We start from the raw sequence: 23,132 nt of genomic DNA, 5'->3' as shown, positions 1-23,132 counted from the left end.
CAAATACAATCTGAATAACTCAGTTGTTTTTCCATCAGTATTTTGGGTGAATCCATCTAAAATCAGAAAGTGTATTTCTCCTACCCCTGAAGAGGCCTGATTTAAAACCTAATGGCAGATGAGTGTAAATTATTAGTTCTTTCTGTTGCACTCTCATTTTTACCTGGGACAAGATGGAACATAATTCTGCGGTCCGCACTGTGCTTCTTGTTTTTGTCCGGCATGAGAGAAGCAGTCTGGCCTGTCAAGATGTGAAGGTGGTAGGACCCAGTGGAGTTGAGCTGCAGGACCACAACACAAAAGCTAGGATAGTGTATCACTACCTACTGTTCACTCCATTTCCAAAGTGCGGTCAGGTCCAAGCTGTGATGAGAAAATGCACTTTTGCTCTAACTGGTTTGAAATATAAACAGTTTGGCAGTTGTGTTAATAATTATGTTTAGTTGGAGCCCATTGCAGATTTCACCTGAACATGGCTGTGCTGCCATCTAGTGGTGGATCTGTGTCACTGAAGGGAAGAGGCACTGAAAGAAAGATCACCTGCCAAATTTTTTCAGTGCTTATTAGGTTATTTTATATATCTATATCTATCTATATATGTGTGTGTGTGTGTGTGTGTGTGTGTGTGTGTGTGTGTGTGTGTGTGTGTGTGTGTGTGTGTGTGTGTGTGTGTGTGTGTGTGATTTTAAATTATTATATTTTCTGCATTTTGTATATCTTAAAGACTGCCATCAAAATTAAATATTAGAGCTGCTGCTTATGGCACCATGAGCAGGGATCATGATAGCAAAATCCTTCCACTAATCTGTTTCTTTACGCTGTATATATGGTCTCACCCACACATACATCCCAAATGCTACTATCTAAAGAGAAAAAAATTAAAGTAGTTAAACTCAAAATAAATCATGACATCATCTGTAGTTAACATCACAGTATGATTTTATTGATATCAACATGGTGAGCACAATTTTTGCATCATCTGTGTGCTTCATTCAAAACTCTGGCGCACATCTGCGCTCTGCTACTGTGAGTAAGCACAAAAAGCACATCACATGTAGCTGGAGCTTTAATAATCTGAGATGATAAAGCATGTTATGTTGACTCTGATTAAAGTGATGTCACACCTTTGGTCAAACACTGGAATGTGTTTTATTAATGAAAAACTTATATATATCCAGATAGATATATTAGGTCACTTTAAAAGACCAGGGCCATATTCCCCCTTTTCAAGACTATTGTGTTACTGGGTTGTAGAAAGTATTGTCCCATGTTTTAAATCTAACCGTGCTAAGCACACTCCTAAGTGTTGTAAGAACATCCTCTTTAGCCCTCTGCCTGTTCTCAGGTGTGCACGTGGGGGACATTGGTTTAGATTTATTCTTAACTTCTTCCTCGTGTTTAAGCAAGTTGCTCACGCTCTCAGCTTCAGCACAGTTTCCATAGTCCCATTCCCTTTTTTCATCTGTGTGCAAACCAAACAAATTCCCACATGATCTGCAAGGAGGCATTTGACCTCCTTTGCTGAGGCTAAACGCCTGGCACCTGCTATTCTGTGGAAGTTTGATTGTTCCATCAAAGTATTCTTTCTTGATCTTTTTTGGATAGTAGGTCATTACTGCACCAGCTACATAATCATCCCAAGTGCTCAAACAGGAGGCAGCTATCACAATTCTCCCAGGATTTGGACCATCCGTGGACATGGACACTCCGTAGTACCTGACTGAATTGCTGGATTTCTGAGAGACACAGATGGTGGAGGAGACCAGAAACTTCTCCTCCAGACTGTTGATCAGATCTCCCAGACTCTTCCTAATCTGGTCTTCATTCTCTTGTCCTTTCTGCAGGACAGTCTGGAGGCAGTTACAAAATATGATCAAGATGTTAAGTTACCAAGATGAGTCATTTGTAAAATGCAACAGCAGAAATGAATCGTGAACTGTAGCATGTGAAGAATGTGAGAGTGAAGTAACTAAGTAATGTTTATTTCAATGCATTCGTGTATCACTTCATTTATCTTTATCAGTCGTTCCTCTTAAGTTGTTTTACCAGTAATTAGTTCTTACCTGCATAAAAGGTGCCGTACAAATAAAGTTTGATTCATTGATTGGAAATGTTTATTACATGAGGCAACACAGTCCATAACATATCTTACCATGTCCATAACACAGGAGAAAGGACTCCGTTTGGGAAGTTGAGTCAAGTAGCACTGAAAAGGCCTCGGGTATTTCTCCTTCAAGTTCCTCAACATCTCCTGGTCGCCGATTATACTTTCTGGGGTATAGGGGGCGTTGTTGACTTTTCCCAGAAAGAAGATGCAGTGAAGCATCTGTTTAGTCAAAACACACTTCTGTATTACTGTGACATTACAAATGAGATTATAGGACGTTTTAAATAAGAGAAAACTTCCAGTTTAACCTACCTCATCCACCAAGTGTTTACTTCCTGGAGTCTTGTTACACCAGTCGAGCATCGTGCTGATAATCTTGAAGGCATTTCTTCTCAAAGCTTCTTGAGTTCTCAGAAATTCTTCTTTTCTAAAATAATAAGGATAGAGTAGTTTTATAAAGTTTAAAATACATGACACTGAACTTTCGGTTCAGCGGGGTCAGCTGACTCACCTCTCTCGCTCTGGATCCTGCGTCAGTCATCGGGCGGTGCAAAACAAAACAAAAAGCATGACAACGATTACACATTTCACAGATTAACAGAATCAAATGCATTTCAGAGGAGATTTAGTGGTTACAGTATGAGTAAGGACAGGAGAAAGCTGCTACTCACCATTGCTGCAGTCTAAGTGCGAAACAGAAAGCAAGAAGTAAAGTCCTGCCTTCCTCATCGAACAACGCCTTATAGAGCTGTATCATGTGGTTTCCAGTAAATCCACACCGACCCATGCACCGTGAAAAGCTTTTATTTATATTTATTTATTACCAAGTCAATCTGGCTTTTAACAAGATTGATAGCATGTTCTTCTAACACCAGAGTATATCCATATCCCAAATTAAGAGGGGTTAAGTGAAGGTCAGGTGGAAACTGAACTCTGCTATAGGAAAAACACGGCTCCATTTAGGCCAGTACAATGTACAGCATGGATAAAGTTCTTAAATCTCACTGCAGTATTTATGGATAAGTTTTAGTGACATATCAACCTCAACATGATCAACATAAATTCATATACATCATCATATACATGATAGGTATCTGTTGCATTATTATATAAATGTACTAAATGTACTAAAATCAGACACATGATATGTTGACACATGACAGATTGAGAGTGATATAGATGAGTGTATTCTACTTAAAAATCATTAAATGCCCATTATGATTTTGTGCACAAAGTCTTTGCTGCAGTATTACAGTTTCATGAGTGTCTGTTGTAATGAGGGAAAAGAGGTCAGATGCTAAACTGTAGAGCAGAATGAAATGAAAGGCTTTGTACAACAAGAATATGACACCAACACAGGTAAGTTTTAATAAGGTACAGTTTAATTAGTTACTGTGTGTTAGTACAATTGAGAGTGAGTCTACAAATGCTGGCACAAAATAAGCAAGAAAGCATGTTAGGCTGCAGAACTGCACAGACAGCAAGAAGTTAAATTTCACTTCCTGATTAAACTGTTCTCCTTGGGGTCCGTGTCCTCTGGCTTTCTCCCAAAGTCCACAGTAACGCACATTCAACACACAAGCCTGTATGTGTGACTGTGTCTGTCTACGTTTTAGCCCTGTGACAGACGGACGACCTGCCCTGGGTGTACTGCTTCTCCCCTCATGCATGTGGATTCTATCATCTGACAAAATGAAATGGCACTTCTATGATGGAAAAGCTGTGTAGATCACAAATACAGCAAAACACTTAAACAAGTTTGATGCAAGCAGCACATATATCATGCTGCACACTCAGCCTTACTTTGACATCTGTACTTAGCATGTAGGGAACGTGTAAATATTTCTTGCCACAGAAAGCTGTGCATGATGGAATTTTCTTTTTCGGTTATGATGATTTCTGCTGATTGCTGTTAAAGCGATGAACCTAAGACTTCTGGGCAAACACCAGAGCCTGTTTTTAAAAAAAAAAACAAAGACAAATACTTAGTAAGCATACATCACATAAAATCATCATGTTTCTACCTCCCAGAAAACTGTGATTTTTTTTGTTTGTTGAAGTAATTGTCAAGATCTTAATATCCTTTACTGTGTTAGTTTGGGTCTTTGTGAGTAGCTCAAGTCATTTAAGCAGATCAGGAACCATTATGACAAAAGGCCTTTGAACTTCACCCTGCATCCAAGATAATGTTGGGACGAATACCCACCTATGAGTGTCCTGGTGATTTGAGGCATTCCAAGAATGAGGACTTATTTTCTTTCACCAGTTTTTGATGCTCTTGCTCCAAAATCTTTCCCACAGCACCCATCCTCACATCTTCCCAGTCCTCCTCAGTCTACACACAACAGATCACATTAAAACAGGAAGCACGAGCATGGCTAGCACGGCTTATTCTCTGCAAATGACAAATTAACTTCTCACCATATCTTGGAAGGCCTCCCCGTTGTAATAGCTCTTCGATGCTGGATACTCTATTCCCCTGTCACGTAGCTGCTCCAGACTTGAAGCCACCAGGTGCAGCTCCTCTCCATCATAGGCATACAGCTTTTTGTCCTCACAGGTCATCAGAACAAGCTGGTCACACGGGCATGAAGTGCCCTCCACTACACCTAAAACCTGCATGCTTACTATCTTGGGAAGGTAGAATTTTCCCCACCCGTTTACCTCATCGGCTTTGTCTCTGTAAATGGTGCCCTGAAGCCCGGCTATCTTCAATGTGGTGTCAGCTGGATTCTTCAGTTTTAAACTCTTGCCTTCATTTCTGGACACAAAGTGTGACACCTGTTTTAGGTATTCTGCAACATAAAGTAAAAACATAGTAAAAATATGTGAAGGATTACACAACAAGGTTATCACGGTACGAAGGGGACAGATGTGAAGTCAACCTTCTGCTCTGTTGAATTGCTGGAAATCCGGCATAACAAGCTGAACAGCCACACTGTGGAAGACAGAAAAGAAAGTAGGTTACAAAAAAAAACAACTCACAGCTGGGTTATGCAAGGAAAGATAAACTTCTGAGTCGATTCTACTCATGATATATTTGCCTATATTTATGCCTGCTGTATTGTGGATTATATACATATATACAAGACATTTTTTTCTCCATCTTTTTGCCCCACTGTCTTCACACAAATCATCACCACCAAGTGCTGCAGAATCTTTCAATATTATATCAGGTACTATTGACCTCTACTGTACTGTGGTGGTAGTAGAGGATTCAGAGAACGTATCTCAAAAACTTCACCATATCAAAATTAAATTCATAATTTAAAAAAAAACAGAAAATGCAGATACCTCACTGATCCAGCTGCCATCCTTGCTCTCTGTCACCTACAAAAACAGGAAACAAAACAAACAAACAAATAAAAACCTTCATTAAATCAGTGATGGAAAAAGAACTCACAAGAAACTTCAATGTAAGCAGAAATGTAAGTTACATTACACATTATATTGCATCAATTATTTGATGCAATATAATAATTTATAACTTTAACTGACTCAAACTACTTTTTGTGTCTAAAATTGTGCTTAAAGCCACCAGAAAAATGTTGTTCTGTAAAAATACAATATTCTTCCTGTATAATGTGGCGGATTAACACTATAAAATATTGCAGAATATGTAACTGCATTGTTTCTTTTAATGTGAAATTACTGTAAATTGATCACATTAAATCTGAAAGGCAAAATCATTTATAATGGGGCTTATATTGCTGTAATCATAGTGTAATTCATTTGTTGGTGCTGGTTTCGTTTTCGTGAAAACGAAACCAACACGAATGTCACAAACAGAGACCTCGGTTCTGATAATGTTATTTAACATCATTAACGTACATAACTAACACAACCTACAAAAGAAATGAGTTATAAATGCGTTGCCAAACTATAATATGATCTATAAACCTATTTAGGAACACTTAACTAGCTGAAGTACTTCACTGCGTCAGCTGTTGAGAAATGAGGCTAACGACATCACCTACCAAAGGTTTTTACAGAGCGCTGTATCAAGCCGAGAGAGATTCATGAACCGAGAGCGTAAAACACAATTCATAATAATTTACGTTTATCAAACAAGTTCAGCTGTGAGTAGTTACCAGTTAACGAAGCTCCGAATCGTATGTCGGCAACGTTCGACACTTTCCGCTGAGGCTTCGCATCCAGGCTTGTGTCGACCCCTCAGAGAGTCGCGTGATCGATAAAGAACGAGTTCTCCGTTTCACATGATAGTTTAGACCCGGGTAAAAAAATTAAAATAAAAAATACAAGAAGTATAAATAAGCTGTAAGTCATATTTCTATTAGATTTGTTAGAACTGTTTTTTAAACATTATGCCTTTTAACTGATGTGACTTGTATAAGGAGGCATTGGAAAGAGGCTGCTCCCTGCTGTCACAAGCATTAATTGGACTTATTCTTAACAAAGCCAAGGATCCTTATAACTGTATATATAATAGCTGTCCTCCAATTTTTAAAGGTTTAAAACAAAAAAGAAAAAGTATTTTATTATTATTTTATTATTATACAGTTAGAGAACTTAATCTAGTTTATAACTGTGTAATTCAGGCCAACTTAATATTAAATGTGTCAAAGATGCATCTCAGGTTGAACTTTTTAAGGAAAGACCTAAAACAGGCAGAGCAATGGTGACTTTAAAAGACACTTTAAAAGAGGATGAACAGTGCTTAGTTCTGACACAGCTGGACAGCTGCTCTGCAATATGATCCAGGACAGCAAGAAAGTTCTGTACAGGGTTGCAATTCAGTGGAAAAGCTTACCATCATTTATTAGAGAATCCCTGAATAAGAGTGCTTTCAAAAGTTAAAGGAAGCTCTTCATAACTCATAAATTGTCTTGAGACTCTAATAAGAAGTGTTTTGTTTCATTACCTGTTTCATAAATAATTACTATGTACTTACATGTGTTCAAACACATATGTATGTGTATGTAATCTTATTTACATTTGGTTTTCAGTTAAATAATTCAGTGTATTTGTAGTTTGATTAACTTTAAAAAAAGAGTTGCAGGAGATGAAATCAAAATAAAATTATGAATTTGAGTTTACAACAGATGCTTTATTGTGAACATCATGATCCATATATCAGCTTTTACATTGTCTACCTGCTTCATTCTTGTATAGGTACAGAAATGCAAAACACTTGTGAGCACATCAGCGGTTTGCAGTGGTAAGGTATGATATACTGACAGCTCTGATCACAAGAATTTTTTTCAAGATTTTTTTTTTTAATATTCATTAATTTCCCCTTCCTCAAGTGTAATTCTTTGTGGGCTGTAGAAACCATTATTCCAGTTAAATTTCACTTTGTGCAGCAAATCCTTAAGATCTCTCAAAACATAATTTCTAGCCCTCTGCCTGTTCTCATCTGTCCACATAACAGATGCTGGTTGTGCTTGTTCTTTAACTTCTTCCTCATTTTTAAGCAAGTTGCTCAGACTTTCAGCTTCAGCACAGTTGCCATAGGCCCACCCATTTCCACGCTCTACTCCTGGGTTTGCAACTGACAAACCAAATAAATTTTCACATGATCTGCAAGGAGGCATTTCTTCTCCATCACTGAGCTTAAATGCCTGGCACCTGATATTCTCTGGAAGTCTGAAGGTTCCATCAAAGTAGTTTTTCTTGGTCTTCCCTGGATAGTAAGTCATCACTGCGTCAGCTACATGGCTGTCCCAGCCACCAACACAGGAGGCAGCAACCATGATTCTCCCAGGATCACGGCCAGAAGTGGACATGGAGACTCCATAGTACCTGACTGAATTTGGTATCTCAGTATTCTGAGAGACACAGATGGCAAACGAGATCAGATGCTTTGATTTAGGAGCCCTGATCAGTTGACTGGTGATGTTCCGCAGCGTGTTCATTATTTCTCTTTCATTCTCTTGTCCCATCAGGTGAACGCTCTGCAAGAAAATCCCAGATATTATCAAGGTGCTGTTATCCCCACTTAGTCCTGTTTTGTGTTTGTGAAATTCAAGCAATCCAGCATAAACTGTAATATTTGAGTATGTTTAGATGAGGTAGCTTGTAACTTACCATGTCCAGCACACATGAAAAAGGACTCCGCTTGGGTAGTTCAGAGGAATAGAGGTCAAAAGGCCTAGGGTAACAGTCCCTCAGTTCACTGAGGAACTCTTCTTCACCGTCAAAAATATCTTCTGGAGAATATGGTGGTTTGTTGATTGATCCCAAAAAAAAGATGCTGTGAAGAATCTGTGAAGTGAAAACACAAGTCACACACAAAGAGATATGAATTTCTACGTTGCATGAGAAGCATTATATATTTAGCACACATCAGAAAATTTCGAAAGTTCACAACAGTCCCCTTTAGACATACCTCATCCACTAACATTGTAGTATCTTCTTCAGTCCTGCTACTCATTTCCAACATTTGACCAATAATGAAGAGAGACTTCCTCCTGAAAACATCTGCACTTCTCAGGAAATCTTCGCTAAAATAACAAAAATCAATTGATTTAGAGAGCTGAATATCAGAATACGCCAGTAACAGCCTGCGATTCAGGAAATCAGTTGACTTACCTCCTGTTCTGTTCAGCAGCCTGTTGTAATTGGAAATAAAGAGGACACATTATAACAATTACACATTTCACACAACAGAAATTAAACTAGAAACATAGCTTTTAATCATTGTGATAAAAAAGTTGTCTGTGGAAAGCGCTGAAAAGCGGCTACTCACCATTGTAAGTGATGAGTAAATGAAACTGAGAAAGAAAAATTAAGCACCACCCCGATTCAAACTATTTCCTTGGTTAGTTGGTTTCCTTGTTGTGACGTGAAACCACACTACTGTTAACACATAAAATGGGATTGACACTCATAAGATATAAATACTAAATGGCATCTGTTGCATGCCTCAGCAAACAGAATGGTGAGAGATTTATTGTTCTACAGGAATGTTATAGAACTGGTTTGCTCATCACTAAACAGAGAACGATGTCTCTGTTAGTAAGTAAATGTACATGGAGTGGCAGTGGACACACACGAAGAGCAGAGACACAGACAAGTGCCTCTCTGACAGTAAAAGCTGTTTTGACCAAGAACAGAAGAATTTCTTGAGATAAAACAACATGGCACTTACATAATTATAAAATATAGCTTTATTAGCTGGAGAATGATTTTTCTCTTGCGAAACAGGATGTTTGTGCAACAGGATGTCTGCGTGTTTGGTGCTAGAGGTGATGCAAGGCAGCAAGGCGTGTCACTGAATCGAACCGAAAGGAACAATGAAAACACCCAGGTCATGCATTAACGACTTTTTTAGCTGTGAAAGAAGTCATGCTTTTTCCTTATGTTTCATGATCATAATGTGGGTTCACTACTTTAAATTTTCATAACCGAGTTGGAAAATAATTAATTCTAAATGTATTTTCTGAAAATGTATTACTTAAAGGCTCAAACAGCATCAGAAAAACTTATTAAAAACAATCCCTTGCCACATCAAAGCACTTTCACCCACTGACTGTTGTGTTTTTGTCTGGAACTGACTGTCTCAGAAGTGAAGCATGCTGATTTGACTGCCAAATTATGTTCCACATTTCCTTGAATTTGTTTGCTGTTATTGGTGGTGTCTTTTCCATATGACCTCCTTTGGTCACTCAAGCTGATCACTGAATATAGTGATATATCAGTGTTCACTTTATCTTCCCTGAACAGAGTGGAAACTTTACAGTTCAATAGTCCACTCCCTCCTCTGTCACCCAGAAAAATGTATTTACTGTTCAAAGCAGAAGTTTAAAGAATAGTCAGTCATTGAAAGCAACAAAAATCATTTTATTTTACATTTTACATACGTATTTTTACAACAAGAAATGTATTTTATATGTGTCACTCCACATTTGTGTAGATGCATTTGCACAGGATGACGTCGGACACGGTATTTGGTGTTTTGATGATGATGGTGGTGGACAGCACTGACACCGTCTCCTGAAGGTGTTCAGCTGGCTTGAGATCTAGTGATTGTGAAGTTCACAGCATAGAGTAGTCCATTTAAGAGGTGACCACCAAAAACACAAAAGAAATCCAAAACTGTCAGCTGATGAGTCCTGGAGAGCGAAGGAGACAGAGAGAGAAAGAAAGAAAAATAATCCAAATTAGAGTGTAGCACATGATTAGATGTTTGTTACAACACCTGCCTCTTCACTTTGAGAACTACAAGTGTACAAATACAATGTACAAGATGATACAAAATCCAACTTTCAAGCACATCTTGCCTTCATAAAGCTTCACTTAACATTTCAAATTGGCGTTGGCTTTACAAAGAAAATCTCTTTGAGATTTACGGCCCTAATTTTACCCCTGCATCGTAGATAAAAATACCCACTTGCACGCTGTCTGCTGAGTCTGAGATTCGCCAGGAGTCTGGGCGTCATTGATTTTACGAGCTGCCGATGCTCTTGGTCCAACCTCTTCCCCACAGGGCCCGCCCTCACTTTTGCCCAGTCCTCCTTGGTCTACACAAATCCAACAATACCAAAAAAATTATTGTCAGTGCCCACAGGTCATCAGTCATCACGGTAAACAGTCATTAAACTCTGCCTTGTTCCCTGCAAATGACTCCTCACCATATCTTTGAAGGCCTCCCCGTGGTAATAGCTCTTGGATGCCGGATACTCTATCCCCCTGTCACGTAGCTGCACCAGACTTGAAGCCACCAGATGCAGATCCTCTCCATCGTAGACATACATCTTTTTGTCCTCACAGGTCATCAGAACAAGCTGGTCACAAGGACATGAGATGTCCTCCACCACACCTACAACCCGCATGTCCACTGTCTTGGGAAGGTAGAATTTTCCCCACCCATCCACCTCGTCTTTTCTGTCTCTGTAAATGGTGTCGTCCAGGTCTGCTATTCTCAATGTGGCACCCGCTGGATTCTTCAAAACAAACCTCTTATCTTTATTTGTGGACACAATGTTTGACACCCATGCCAGGTACTGTGGACCTGAAACACATGCCGGACAACAGAAGTTAGATGCAAGACATGGAAAATGCTTATGATAGGCTGGCTTTTAATGATGGTGTGTGATACCGATGTGTGTACCATACCTTTTCTTCCGTTGCTGTCTGGGAAATCAGACCCATCATATGTCTTACCTGCCGACCTGAAAGGTAGAGAAGAAAACAATCTTGATAACGTTCACAAAAGCAGATTTGAAAACAAGAGCTTATATTTACAGCAGTGTAGTGGTGATGATGACCATAGGACAAATTATGACTTGGTCCAGTGTAAGAATAATCCCAGCCATGGGCATGAGTACACAAGCTATTTCTTTTTCAGTAATGATAGTCCTCCGCACAGGACCATCTGCCGTCATCTGTCCCTCTCCCTACTTCCTTTCCACAAGACTGTGTGCCAGTGTGGTTCAGGGTTTCTGTCTGTACACATCTCTGATTTACGTCTTCATCCTCCAGGATGTGTGTTGTCTGTATTTACTTGTTTCATCTTGCTCCTTCTTGTCTCTTCTCCCTCTGTGCGAACAGTGTCTTGAAAAAGTCTTCATTCCTGTGTCGAAAGAACGTTTCACAGCACCCAGATGTTACCTAACATCTTCTTTGATGCACATTCTTCACTCCAAACACTTTTACACGATGCCTGAAACTTCTCAATTAAAGTAATTCATTTGAACGTACTATAATTTAGACATTTTAATATTACATTCAGTGCATTCAGAAAGTATTCAGATTCCTTCTCTTGTTCATATTTTGTTATGTTGCCATGTCAGCAGTTAATCTGATTTAAGGTTGATCAAGTTAGAGTTCTGCAGAGTAGAGGTTTTGTTCAACATTAAATTAGACCAGCAGACATATTCCAAAGCTTTTATTTAACAGATACCAAACAGAAAAACACACAATCTCTTATTTAACAAATTGTGCTATATACAGGTGTTTTGTGTGTGTGAGAAAACAGACAAGAACAAAATCCCTTATTCCAAAAGGCAGCGGAGGTCACGCCTTCAACAAAGAAAACTCCGAGGCAGGCTCTCACCTTGCTCTCATTGAGCTCAGTGCAGCAGTCTTCTCCAAGCAGGCCTGCAGAGAAGACAGTTGGGAAGAAGAACTGTTGCTGCCTTTGCAGCCAGAGCATGGAAAAAGAGAAAAAAAGAGAGAGAAAAGAGGGAGCAGAGGAGGGTTTTGCTGACTTGGTGACCAATGGAATGCAGGACGTTGGATCCATGAGTGGGTTCCACACAAATTTATTAGAAAAGAAAAAACTGAAATATCACATTGGCATAAGTATTCAGACACTTGACTCAGTTCTCAGTTGAAGCACCTTTGGCAGAGATTACAGCCTCGACTCTTCTTGGGTACGATGCAACAGCAGCTGTAAACACCTGGATTTGGGGATTTTCTGCCGTTCTTCTCTGCAGATCCTCTCAAGCTCTGTCAGGTTGGACGGGAACCGTCAGTGGACAGACGTTTTCAGTTCTCTCCAGAGACATTTGATTGGGTTCAAGTCCGGGCTCTAGCAGCGCCACTCAGGAACATTCACAGAGTTGGTCCTAAGCCACTTGTGACGTGTTGTCTTGGGTCTGTGCTTAGGGTCATTGTCCAGAGGGTGATCCTTCAGTCCAGTCTGAGGTCCTGATCTCTCTCTCTCTCTCTCTCTTCATTATCTCTGTACTTTGCTCCATTCAGCTTTTCACTAACCCTGACCAGTCTCCCTGTTGCTGCCTCTGAAAGCAGCCCCACAGCCTGATGCTGCTCCACATGCTTCACCATTGGGATGGTACTGGGCAGGTGATGAACGGTGCCTGGTTTCCTGCAGACCTGACGCTCAGAACTGAGGCCAAACAGTTCAATGTCGGTTTCATCAGACCAGAGGATCTTGTTTCTCACAGGCTGAGAGTCCTTTAGGTGCCTTTTTTGGCTTTCATGTGTTTTTCGCTGAGGAGAAGTTTCATCTGTCCACTCTGCCATAAAGCTCAGATCAGTGTGGTGCTGCAGCGATGGTTGTCCTGAAGTTTCTCTGATCTCCACACAGGATCTCTGGAGCTCAGCCAGAGTGACCATCAGGTTCTTGGTCACCTCTCTTACCAAGGCCCTTCTTCCTGTATTGCTCAGTTTGACAGGGAGACCAGCTCTAGGGAGAGTCCTGCCTCTGTGCTCTTGGGAACCTTCAGACCAGGACACTTTTTTGTGGCGTTCCTCAGATCTGTCTTCAACACAATCCTGTCTCTGAGCTCTGCAGGCAGTTCCTCCTACCTCATGGCTTTGTTGCTTCTTGTGTGCCTTTCCAAATCATGTCCAATCAATTAAATTTCCCACAGATGGACATCTCAAAGACGACTGAGAAAAACAGGAGGCACCTAAACTCCATAGCAGTGTCATAGCAAAGGATCTGAATACTTATGCCAATATGAGTTTTTCCTTTTTAATATATTTACAGAAATGTGTTGTTTCTCCTTTTCTCCCAGGGGGAGTTTTCACTTAACAACTTAACTGCTGAATTTCTCAGAATGTGCTTCTTCAATGCTTTGAGCTACACAAACAAAATTCCACTCACCTCTGTTGGGTGATGGTACATATTTCAGACTTAACGTCACCACATAGTGAAACTATCTGTATGAGTCAGCACAACTAAGCAAAGAAGAAAGATGAGAAAATATCGGGGATACTTCCTACCAGAGGCTATTTCCCGCGACAACACAGCTCCCAGGATCACCAGGACCCACAAACAGCTCCACCGCGTATATTCTCAGCATCAAGTCAAACATGTTTTCTGTGGATGCTGGCCTCTGTCAGGGTTGTGCCCTGTCACCAATCCTGTTTGCGATCTTCATGGACAGGATTTTAAGGTGCAGCTGGGGTGTGAGGGGAACGTCTGGGTTGGTGGCCTCAGTATTGCATCTCTGCTACTCGCAGATGATGTGGCTCTGTTGGCTTCATTAGACCGTGACTTTCAGCACGCACCAGGGCGGTGTGCATCTGATTAGAATGACTCCTCCTCCACTGAAGGTCTTCCGGTCACGTCCAACTGGTAGGAAACCTCAGAGTATACCCAGAACACACTGGGCCTCATCTGGCCTGGGAACACCTTGGGATACCTCATAGGAAGCTGGAAAATGTTGCCGGGGAAAGGGACGTCTGGGTTGCCTTGTTCAAACTGCCAATGCGACTTGACCCCGGATAGGCGGCAGAAAATGGATGGATAAATGGACGGATTTGTGATACTAGACGCATCTTTTGACTGCTTTAGATTTGAACTAGATTCAAGTTTTCAAAGTAGTCACTAAATGCACTGTAACTAGATCTCTGCCAGTTCAGTGTGAACACTGTTGTCAAACCATTGTTCACAAATGAAAATCTCTTTGCTTCCATATGTTATATTGGCTGCTTGTGTTATTTGAAAGCCAAAGTGAAACTGCCACTGTAGCTTTAACCATTATTCTGCTGTGAACAGGCTCATAAGGTGGCGTAGCTGAAATCAGAAAACCAGGTATCTTATTAAATGTCATGGCTCTCTCAAATTCCTTTGAAGATCATGATAAACTGGTACTTACAGGCAGGAGTTCCGCGAACAGTTCGACATTACTGGTCTATGTCACCTAGAAAACAAATCATATATTGTAGTAGTGGTAAAAAAAAAATGTTTTTAAACATTTATTCCAGTACTGAAAGAACAGATGCTACAACAGAGTAATATAATATTATCACACAATCTGGGCTTTTTTGAAACACAGTATACTGTGTCAATAGAAGACAGCTAACCTAAATCTGCCACATAAATTAATAAAAATACAGTGAAGTACCGTATGGGCTGTCCTGATGGGATAATAGTTAGGATGTGGGCCATATAGCTGCAGCAATGTCTTACTCTTCTCTTGTCCCATGATTATGAGTCAGGTATGACTCAATAAAGGATTAAGTTTACATTTAAATTTTTGGTTTGTAGATGAATAAAATTTTCCTTCACGGTACACTGCTGTAGTAGAAGCAGCAAGTCTTTAAACTGTACACTTTTAAGGCAACCTAGATAAGAGATAAAGACAGATTAGTAAATGGAACAACAAAATGCGTAATTTAAAATAACTTTTTGAAGTAATTATAATAATCACTTTATCCAGTTAATTACATTTCTTGAATTAAAGCCAGAACAATATATTATTAATTAATGATATTATATTTCATATGTTTTAATGGAAATGTTTTTTAGAATAACATTTCAGTTTTGACTGAGTTACTAGTTGTTATAGTTGTATTTAAAATGTATATTTTAAGTAGCTGTTTCTGAAAATTAAGCCTAAAGTTTCTCTTTCACATAAGAGACTCCTCAGTGGCAGCTGCAGTTTCCCCCCAATGTCCCCAAATACGTTTCATTTTATCTATTTAAATATTGCGCACACAAAATATTTTTACGCGCAAACGGCACAGGCTGTAACTTTAACGAAAATGATTTTTAAAATGATATATTTCGGTTTATATCTCCTATTTATTTATTTACTGATAAAGAAAGTTTCATAAACTTAGATCCTTATAAAAAGTGAGTTTAAAAATAGTTTTATTTTATTATTTTTATTTTATTTATTGAGTTTATTTCATCACATTTAGCCTGATACTCATAAAGATGGTGCGACAACAAACAAGAAGCAGGAAATAAAAAAAAATCCCCTCGTGGCTCCTATAAAGTCAGGGCGTCAGCCATTGTTCTTCCGTGTTCATGATCTCAAACGCGAAAACTATAACCACATTTAAGAATTTTAAACTCAACATTTGAAAAACACTGTTGAGAAAACTACATAAAAGGCCCAAGACTATATAAAGATAAAACCAGTTTCCCATAATCACTCTGTCAGTCTAAACTGTTGTGACAAAAAGCCCACTTAAATCTGAAATAAATAAATCGAAAGTGTGATTTTTAAAAAATACTTTAAAATAATAATAAATTTACCACACCTTTACAGCCGTCACCCTCGGCGTCCAGAAGCTGAGTGTAACACCGAGCAAAGTGTGTTTTCGTCTGAGTCACCACATAAACTCCCTGTTTATGTACTGTCGCCAGTGTTGCGTGCGGGGGGGAGGGGGGCGGTTCCGTGTTACAGTATGTTGTTCTGCGTAATTTTCCACATTAAGTATAACACAAAGTGACTATGCAGAGCTGGGGAAGAATAATTTGAACAGAAATTACACTCAAAACGGCCATGAATATGCCGCATGATCTACAAATGAAAAATAAGAAATGTCCACAAAGCTTTGTGCATAACTTTGGGTACAGATACACGCGTTGTTCTAATCCTCACGTTAACATAAGTACCAGAAGAAAAAAAAATCATCCCCTCAACATTTGTGTGTGAAGTTTTGAGACTTTAAACAAGCGCATGCTGCGTTTGAGAGCTGGTGGAAAGCACACATTGTAAATGTACATCGACTCTCGGTTTGAAAACTTAAACCAATGCGGAAGAGTCTAAAAACATAGTACCAAAGAGGGTCGCTAGGGGCTGGCTCCAAGAAATGTTTGGCTGAAGTTTTTCACCTGCGCTTAAACGAAATTGAAATGTCTCTCCACTGGTGGGACAAATAATAGAAAGCCGTGCCTAAGTTTATTCTTTTTTAAAAACATATTTGTATAGCCTCGACATCACTCCCCATTTCCAAAATAGCAGTAGTAGTATTAATACAATAGAGTTCGATCATGTCTTAATTTATTTCCGGCATTCTACCATGTTCATGAAGGCAACGTGAGCGTGTGACGCAGACGTTTATGTCTGGCTGTCCGGGACCTGTTTTACAAATATTTCGCATCATATCAAACTTACTTTGTCACCAGATTTAAAATATAAGACTATATTAACATCAATGGGGTTTATTAAGACGCTCGCGCAGTAATATAAAATCACTACAAACTGCGCATGTGTACAGACTTAGCGGAAGCTGTATGTGCGGCAAGCGGAAGCTCTAACGTCCTTTCTGCTCCCGGACTGCCATCATGGTGAGTTCGCCATGAGGGTTTTGGCATTTCCAAGTCGAATTTCTTGTCACATATCTCATTCATCTGGAACAATACGAGTCGTGTTTGTTTGTAACACACCCATACGCATATCTGTGAGGCGTTTGATACAGTCACTCGTGTTTTAAGTGTAATCGTAGCGTATATAAGATGTCGGCTCATTCCCGCACCGCAACGTGGTCCATCAGGCTGAGAGGGCCGAGGAGTGCTCGCTGAGGCAAACCCGACTCCCTTGTCTCGTCTCCACAGCGCTGACTTAAATTATGCGCTGATCCGTTTAGATACACGTTGTACCTACTGTTCAGTATAGTCCCGTTTTGTGAAGTCGTTAGCAGAAACATTAGCTAGTAAATGTTAGCTAATGCAAACGTTATCAACTGTTGCTGTGCTACAAGCCGGCTAGTTTTCCAGCCTCCACACTGACCGGCTGGGCTGTCCCAGTTATAAACGTCTTCCAGGCTCTGTTTCTATTACACTCGTTTCTGATCAGCATTTGTCCGGTGGGTTTTTTCCCCTCAGGTGTTCAAGCGTTTCGTTGAGATCGGCCGTGTTGCCCACGTCTCTTTCGGACCCCATGCTGGCAAGCTGGTGGCCATCGTAGATGTCATCGACCAAAATAGGGTGAGCACTCGGGAGGCCAGTGGATCGATTGGTGTTGGCCTTGCTTCCGATTTGCTGCTATTGATTGCTTCTTGTGCCCTGTACCCTTTCAGGCTCTCGTTGATGGTCCCTGCACAGGGGTGAAGAGGCAAGCCATGCCCTTCAAGTGCATGCAGCTCACAGACTATGTCATCAAAGTACCTCACAGGTGAGTGGGAACAGTGGTTGGATCATACCACCAAAAATCCTGCAGAAGATTGTGTTATCATCCTATTATGCAAGGATACAAATACAAGATGTTAATCTTTTTTCTTGAATTTCTTTTTTTTAGTTTCATACAATATGACCAGGATGAATACTATACGTTTTGCAACACCCCATTATACAAGGCTACGAACATAACCATCTTTTTTTTTTTTTTTTTTTTTTTTGAAAATGTCACTCATTGAGGACAGTGCTACTTAAAAAAACGAGACAACGAACTGCAGTCACCGGATAACTCTCATTTACGTGTCACAGGAGTCAAACACAAAATTGGACTCCAAATGTGTACTCAACTTCATACAATATGACTACAATGAAAACTATAAGTTTTGCATTACGTATAATCCATCTTATTATTTACTCATCACTTATCACGTGACATAACACAAGGTAAGCTTCGAAGAGAGTGCCAGCATCAACATGGGTTTTGCTTTTCTGTAGTTAGAAATCCTTTTTAAGGAAGTAATATGTGGTGCATTGCTCTGTTATCAGTACTTATTGTATGTTATGGTTCACAGTGCCCGCCAGAAGTTTGTTAAGAGAGCCTGGGAGAAGGCCCAAGTCAACGAGAAGTGGGAACAAAGCAGCTGGGCCAAGAAGATCGAGGCAAAACAGAAGGTAAAGGCTTCTGGTCACCAACAACATACGTGATACTGGAGGGTTTGACATTATGTGGACAAAGATAACGGTCACACTGTTTGAGCTGTGGCAGGTTTTTCCTCTGTTTTATGTCTCTGCAGTTGGATTTCATGGCTTCCATGTTTTTAAGACACAACAGTTGATATTCAAAATTTCTAAAATGTGGCTTCATACTTAGATCAGTTGTTGGGGTTTTGGTCGTGTTAAGGTTTTACTGTTATTTATAAAACTGCAGTTGAATTGTATGGTGTTTAAACTGTAGGTAGGAATTTGTTATTTTTCGCGACGTGAGTTTACACACACTGAATTTGCAATCTTTTTATTTCATTTTTTTTTTTTACATAGCATCAATGTTTCTGATATTATTGTGTAAGTAGTCGTGGGTAGTCATGACAACAAAGTTGGCAGTGGATGAAGATATGGGCTTCCACATCACCTGGTTGAGTAATCAAAGCAGCTGGGAGGTATTTAGCATGGGAAAGTGTTTGCACGTCAAAATCTGACCAGTGCAGAGGTGGTTTTTACTGGATGGAAATGAACCCAGTGCTTAACCTGCCACCAGCTGATATATATCACCTCAGTGTTTGCATTATTAATTACGTGCCATCATTATTCCTCACACATTCCCAGTCTCTTTTGACTAATTGAGCTGTTGGACTTGTGTAATTCCTGACTGGGAATGTGAAAAAAGCTTTTCTACTCTCCCTCGTATTGCTGATTGTTACTTTCTGTATTATGAAGCCAGTGTCTGATGTGAGGAGCTGATCAATCACTGTCAGTTGCTGGGCTGAGCCTGACAGGTCCTGATAGCTTCTAGTCTTTTGTACGTTTAATTTAGGATCTAGATGATGGTAAAAACGTGTTAAACATCTCACGCCTCCTGGGTGACATACTACCTCTGCTCTTTCTTGCCTCAAGGTTGTTTCATAAATGTGTTAATTTCCCTCAACAGATATAGAAACTGAACTGATTAACACAGCTTTCTCATTGAAAATGTGTGGCTCTGGTTGCCACCCCTTGTAAACTGGCCTTAATGATGTTGGTTATCTTGTTTTGCACAGTGCTTTTCTCTCTGTTGATCTTCAAATTATGACATTAGTTAAACTATACTTTAATGCTACTACATAAAAACTGCTACTGAAACATTACCACAGCTGGTATTTATCACTGTACTGTTTGCTGGCAGCTGTGTTCTCTGACTTTACTGTTCCTCACACATTCCCAGCATCTGGCATATATCACAACCATTGGGTACACTCAGTGTTGTCGCCTAACCTCCATTTAAGTGTTTATTTTTTCCCACCCTTTGGGTTGTGTGCCAGTGCAGCACATCAGCATGACCAAATGCAGCCCAGGCACTGTTCATTTGCCCTGTGACAAAATGTATCCACAACTGGACTTTGGTTTAAAAAAAAAAAAAAAAAACACCCAGGTTATGTCACTGACCTCATCTTCTTGGGTGTCTTGCAGAGGGCCAAAATGTCTGACTTTGACCGCTACAAGGTGATGAAGGCCAAGAGGATGGTAAGTGCAACAGAAACTAAAATCACCTGTTCAGGCGGCATGGGGGGGTGGCACATTCTGAGTTTGACTATTTATTTATTTATTTATCTTTTTATCTGTTAGTTGCATGTGTTGTAGTTTGGTGTTGTCCTTCTCATCCTTACAGTTGAATACTGAAGGTCTGTTTAGTGATGCCAGCTCTCAAATGTACCCTGACTGCTGTTGAACTTGCTCTGTTACACTGGTGTTGTATGCAGCTGAGCCGAACGCGTTCAGTGTCTGTGCCTGCTCACAGATTACTGACTAAACAACTGCGGCTCATAACATTAATGATGGGTCTGTTTGATTTAATTGTGCCAGTGAGCGTGCAGTGGTAATAGTTAGTGCCAGTGCTCACTCTTTGGCAGACAAATGTAAAGTGATTCATTTTCCAAGCCTCAGCTTGATTTAGCACAACAGTGACACGTGATTTTAAAGTGTCTGTGTGCGAACTGTGTGGTGATCCAGTTATTGAATACGTGTTAATTAATTCATTTCTATTTATTCCTGCAGAGGAACAAGATCATCAAGCACGAGGTGAAGAAGCTGCAGAAGGAGGCAGCAAAGAAGTGAACAGTTTTCACAAAATAAATGTCCTGTTCAATTGTTCATCTGTGTCTTCTCCTCTTTTCTGTGCCCACTTGGAAAAAGCGTGCAGTCGCTCGGTTAGAGATTCTTTCTTCTTCTGTTGTCCTTGGGATTAGCAGAGCTGAAGTTAGTCGTGTTTCCATCGGGATTATGGTTTCTAGCCTTTCTCTCTGGTGGTTCTCTGTTGGAACATTTTCACTGAGCAGCTTGCTTCACATACAGACAACAGTGATTTAGCTGTTGCTCACTTTAACAGTCTGAATGCCTAAGAATGTGTAGTATCCTCTGTAAGTAAAACCCTGGAAGAGTATTAATGAGGGGAGTTTATAAAGTTTATAAAATCTTAGCCTAACCCTCCCAATTTCTCTTTTATATATTTATGTCATACAACAAAACATTACAATGGTGTAAAATCTAGTTTGTGTAACTTGAAGCTTCAGTGTTTTTCATCAGATATGGCCAAATTTTCTTTCTCTCTCTCTCTCTCTCTCTCTATCTCTATCTCTATCTCTATCTCTATCTATCTATATATATATATATATATATATATATATATATTTTTTTTTTTTTTTTTTTTAAGCATATTGAGTATTCTATAGATGAAAGGTAGTCAGTTATCCAGACAGGAGTTGATGTGTAGGATGGTAATTTTCTGCTGATATATATGAGTAAAGTAAGATAAATAGTTTCACCTTTAAATACATGATGCAGAGCTCCTGCTGAGAGTTCTGCTTGGCTGTTGACCTCTGGGAATCATGTTAACTTTGATATTGATGTGTTTTGTTTATTACTTGGCTTTCCTGTAATGTCGCCTTGACCCATAATTTCATTCAGATTTAATATTGATTTAGAATCCTTTCTGATTTGATATTGGAGGTGAAATTCACGTATAAAGCGGAGGATTAGACAGAATAATGAGATCATATTATTTTGTGGTGAGAACCCCTCTCTCATACAACCACTAGATGGCAGTCTCTGCTAATAGTGGAGCATGACCCCTTTGTCTTCCTGCTTAAACTGAGCAGAATCCACAGTAATAGCCTTTCAGATGACTTTAGGTAGATTTTAATTCCCAGAATGCAAGGCTATCTCCTCTATTTAGTAAACACTTGGGGAGGCTGTGTGCTGCCAAGTTGTGGTTGTGGAAAGAAATGAATAATTACCAAACTGAGCAGGTGTCACTTAAACACACTACCACGCAGTGCTGCTTGACACCAGTGGCCTTAGCTTGAAACAGATGATCATCCAAAAAAAAAAAAAAAGAAAGAATCTTTGCAGAGGGCTGCCTGCAGCCTGTGAAGCCTGAAGTCTGAAGCCCAGACCTGGCTGATACAAACCAGCATGGTGAGAGATCCTGTCACCAGCCAAACAGGTTCTACTTAAAATCTCAGAGAGGAGCCTGTAAATATTACATAACAAGACACTTGAACATTGCCCAGCTGGTTCAGGGACGTAGAGTTAATGCCAGCACACCTCCCCTCTCCACCACCACGCACCAGGCATTGGATTCCTTCCTGGCCGCCTGAGAAAAGAGTGCTGAGGATGGGCGAGTGGTGAAGGAGGCCTGCAGGCCAAGTCACTCAGTGGTCTGACTGACAGTTTGCCTTGGTTTCACATGGGCAGTGTAGGAGCTGATAATGAGCCATTGTTCTTTTGTGGCCTGAGCCATGTAGTAAATACCTTTGTGTTCACCCTCACAGTTATTTTGTGTTAAATTCCTTAAAATGTGACCGTAACGCGAGCACAGGTCAGGTGAGGAGCAGCAGTATAAAGTATATTCAGTGTTATTGTCATGGGGCCTGATGAACGCGCTTTTCTCTGAGCGTGGTTCTGACGTCAGAGATGAATGGTGCCGAAGCGCAGTGATGGTGGAGCTGTCAGTCTGCGGCAACGATACCGGAAAACGGACGGGCGTTCCTTCAAAATAAAAGCTCTGCGAAGTCGGCGCTTCCCATTTTTTTTATGTCGTGTAAGGCATGATAAAAAGAGCGGTTTATGAAGGATAAATCAGAAAAGGGCTAGATCTGTACTTCTGTATTAATTGTTCATTATTATTATTGTTGTTGTTAATAAGAATGAGAATAATTTGACCACTCATTTAGCTTGCAACCTATGCATTTATTAAATAAAATGTGATTTGTTGCACTTAGTTCTGTTACTTTTCCTCAGCATATTTTCAAAGCACGTGAAATGTAAGTGTTTTACAAGCTATATTTTTACGTCGAAAAAGATGTAACAAATAGGCTACGTGACGATAGAAACCAAAAAGCAAAAGGACATATTACAAATAACATGATCATAAGACAGAATCTGTGGCGTTCATTCATATTCTAATAATGTTTATCTGTTTTAAAAACAGGTGCATCCATTAAATCATCAAACTAATAATTGCCTTTCACAGCTCGACTCTCTAAG

At 39.9% G+C, this 23,132-nt stretch overlaps 4 protein-coding genes across 6 annotated transcripts; 1 reads left to right on the top strand and 3 right to left on the bottom strand.

Annotated features, from left to right (window-relative positions):
* Positions 1-927: 927 nt before the first annotated feature.
* On the bottom strand, positions 928-2,838 carry LOC121192283. The gene is made up of 5 exons (XM_041053885.1): positions 2,779-2,838; positions 2,619-2,635; positions 2,420-2,534; positions 2,153-2,326; positions 928-1,850 (listed from the first exon to the last, which is right to left on the bottom strand). The coding sequence occupies exons 1-5, from the start codon at positions 2,779-2,781 to the stop codon at positions 1,233-1,235; spliced, it is 927 nt and encodes a 308-aa protein (XP_040909819.1). The 5' UTR covers positions 2,782-2,838; the 3' UTR covers positions 928-1,232.
* A 4,316-nt stretch (positions 2,839-7,154) lies between these two features.
* On the bottom strand, positions 7,155-8,871 carry LOC121191461. Of its 2 annotated transcripts, XM_041052606.1 has the most exons (5): positions 8,817-8,871; positions 8,660-8,679; positions 8,457-8,571; positions 8,156-8,332; positions 7,155-8,022 (listed from the first exon to the last, which is right to left on the bottom strand). In XM_041052606.1, exons 1-5 carry the CDS (start codon positions 8,817-8,819, stop codon positions 7,345-7,347), a joined length of 993 nt encoding a protein of 330 aa, XP_040908540.1. In that variant the 5' UTR covers positions 8,820-8,871; the 3' UTR covers positions 7,155-7,344. The 2 variants fall into 2 exon arrangements, with proteins under 2 accessions (XP_040908540.1, XP_040908539.1); XM_041052605.1 differs by lacking the exon at positions 8,817-8,871 and having other exon boundaries at positions 8,660-8,809.
* Positions 8,872-9,889: 1,018 nt separating this feature from the next.
* Positions 9,890-16,179, bottom strand: LOC121191556. Of its 2 annotated transcripts, XM_041052735.1 has the most exons (7): positions 16,034-16,049; positions 14,890-15,109; positions 14,641-14,685; positions 11,186-11,241; positions 10,702-11,081; positions 10,461-10,590; positions 9,890-10,182 (listed from the first exon to the last, which is right to left on the bottom strand). In XM_041052735.1, exons 3-7 carry the CDS (start codon positions 14,667-14,669, stop codon positions 10,169-10,171), a joined length of 609 nt encoding a protein of 202 aa, XP_040908669.1. In that variant the 5' UTR covers positions 14,670-14,685; positions 14,890-15,109; positions 16,034-16,049; the 3' UTR covers positions 9,890-10,168. The 2 variants fall into 2 exon arrangements, with proteins under 2 accessions (XP_040908669.1, XP_040908668.1); XM_041052734.1 differs by lacking the exon at positions 14,890-15,109 and having other exon boundaries at positions 16,034-16,179.
* A 782-nt stretch (positions 16,180-16,961) lies between these two features.
* rpl14 (ribosomal protein L14) lies at positions 16,962-20,738 on the top strand. Its single transcript, XM_041052736.1, has 6 exons — positions 16,962-17,066; positions 17,604-17,705; positions 17,798-17,892; positions 18,467-18,566; positions 20,058-20,111; positions 20,643-20,738. The coding sequence occupies exons 1-6, from the start codon at positions 17,064-17,066 to the stop codon at positions 20,700-20,702; spliced, it is 414 nt and encodes a 137-aa protein (XP_040908670.1). The 5' UTR covers positions 16,962-17,063; the 3' UTR covers positions 20,703-20,738.
* The last annotated feature ends 2,394 nt before the right edge of the window (positions 20,739-23,132 follow it).

Source organism: Toxotes jaculatrix, chromosome 13 (assembly GCF_017976425.1).
Source record: "Toxotes jaculatrix isolate fToxJac2 chromosome 13, fToxJac2.pri, whole genome shotgun sequence".
In the NCBI taxonomy this organism is placed as follows: Eukaryota; Metazoa; Chordata; class Actinopteri; family Toxotidae; genus Toxotes; species Toxotes jaculatrix.
Note: the sequence above shows the minus strand (reverse complement) of the source record. Positions and strands in the feature narration are given on the sequence as shown.

Bases quoted from the DNA above. Each gene is read 5' to 3' on its own strand.
- LOC121192283 (XM_041053885.1), bottom strand. The intron at 2,327-2,419 runs GTAGGTTAAACT...TTGACTAAACAG, and splicing joins GTAAACACTTGGTGGATGAG to ATGCTTCACTGCATCTTCTT. The intron at 1,851-2,152 runs GTAAGATATGTT...AACTGCCTCCAG, and splicing joins TCTCCTGTGTTATGGACATG to ACTGTCCTGCAGAAAGGACA.
- LOC121191461 (XM_041052605.1), bottom strand. From the start codon at position 8,709: ATGTGTCCTCTTTATTTCCAATTACAACAGGCTGCTGAACAGAACAGG. The intron at 8,572-8,659 runs GTAAGTCAACTG...TTGTTATTTTAG, and splicing joins GCTGCTGAACAGAACAGGAG to CGAAGATTTCCTGAGAAGTG. The intron at 8,333-8,456 runs GTATGTCTAAAG...TTCACTTCACAG, and splicing joins CTACAATGTTAGTGGATGAG to ATTCTTCACAGCATCTTTTT.
- LOC121191556 (XM_041052734.1), bottom strand. From the start codon at position 14,669: ATGTCGAACTGTTCGCGGAACTCCTGCCT. The intron at 11,242-14,640 runs GTAAGTACCAGT...TCTACCTTTCAG, and splicing joins TGTTCGCGGAACTCCTGCCT to GTCGGCAGGTAAGACATATG. The intron at 11,082-11,185 runs GTATGGTACACA...CATGTGTTTCAG, and splicing joins AGACAGCAACGGAAGAAAAG to GTCCACAGTACCTGGCATGG.
- rpl14 (XM_041052736.1), top strand. The intron at 17,893-18,466 runs GTGAGTGGGAAC...TATGGTTCACAG, and splicing joins GTCATCAAAGTACCTCACAG to TGCCCGCCAGAAGTTTGTTA. The intron at 18,567-20,057 runs GTAAAGGCTTCT...GGTGTCTTGCAG, and splicing joins AGATCGAGGCAAAACAGAAG to AGGGCCAAAATGTCTGACTT.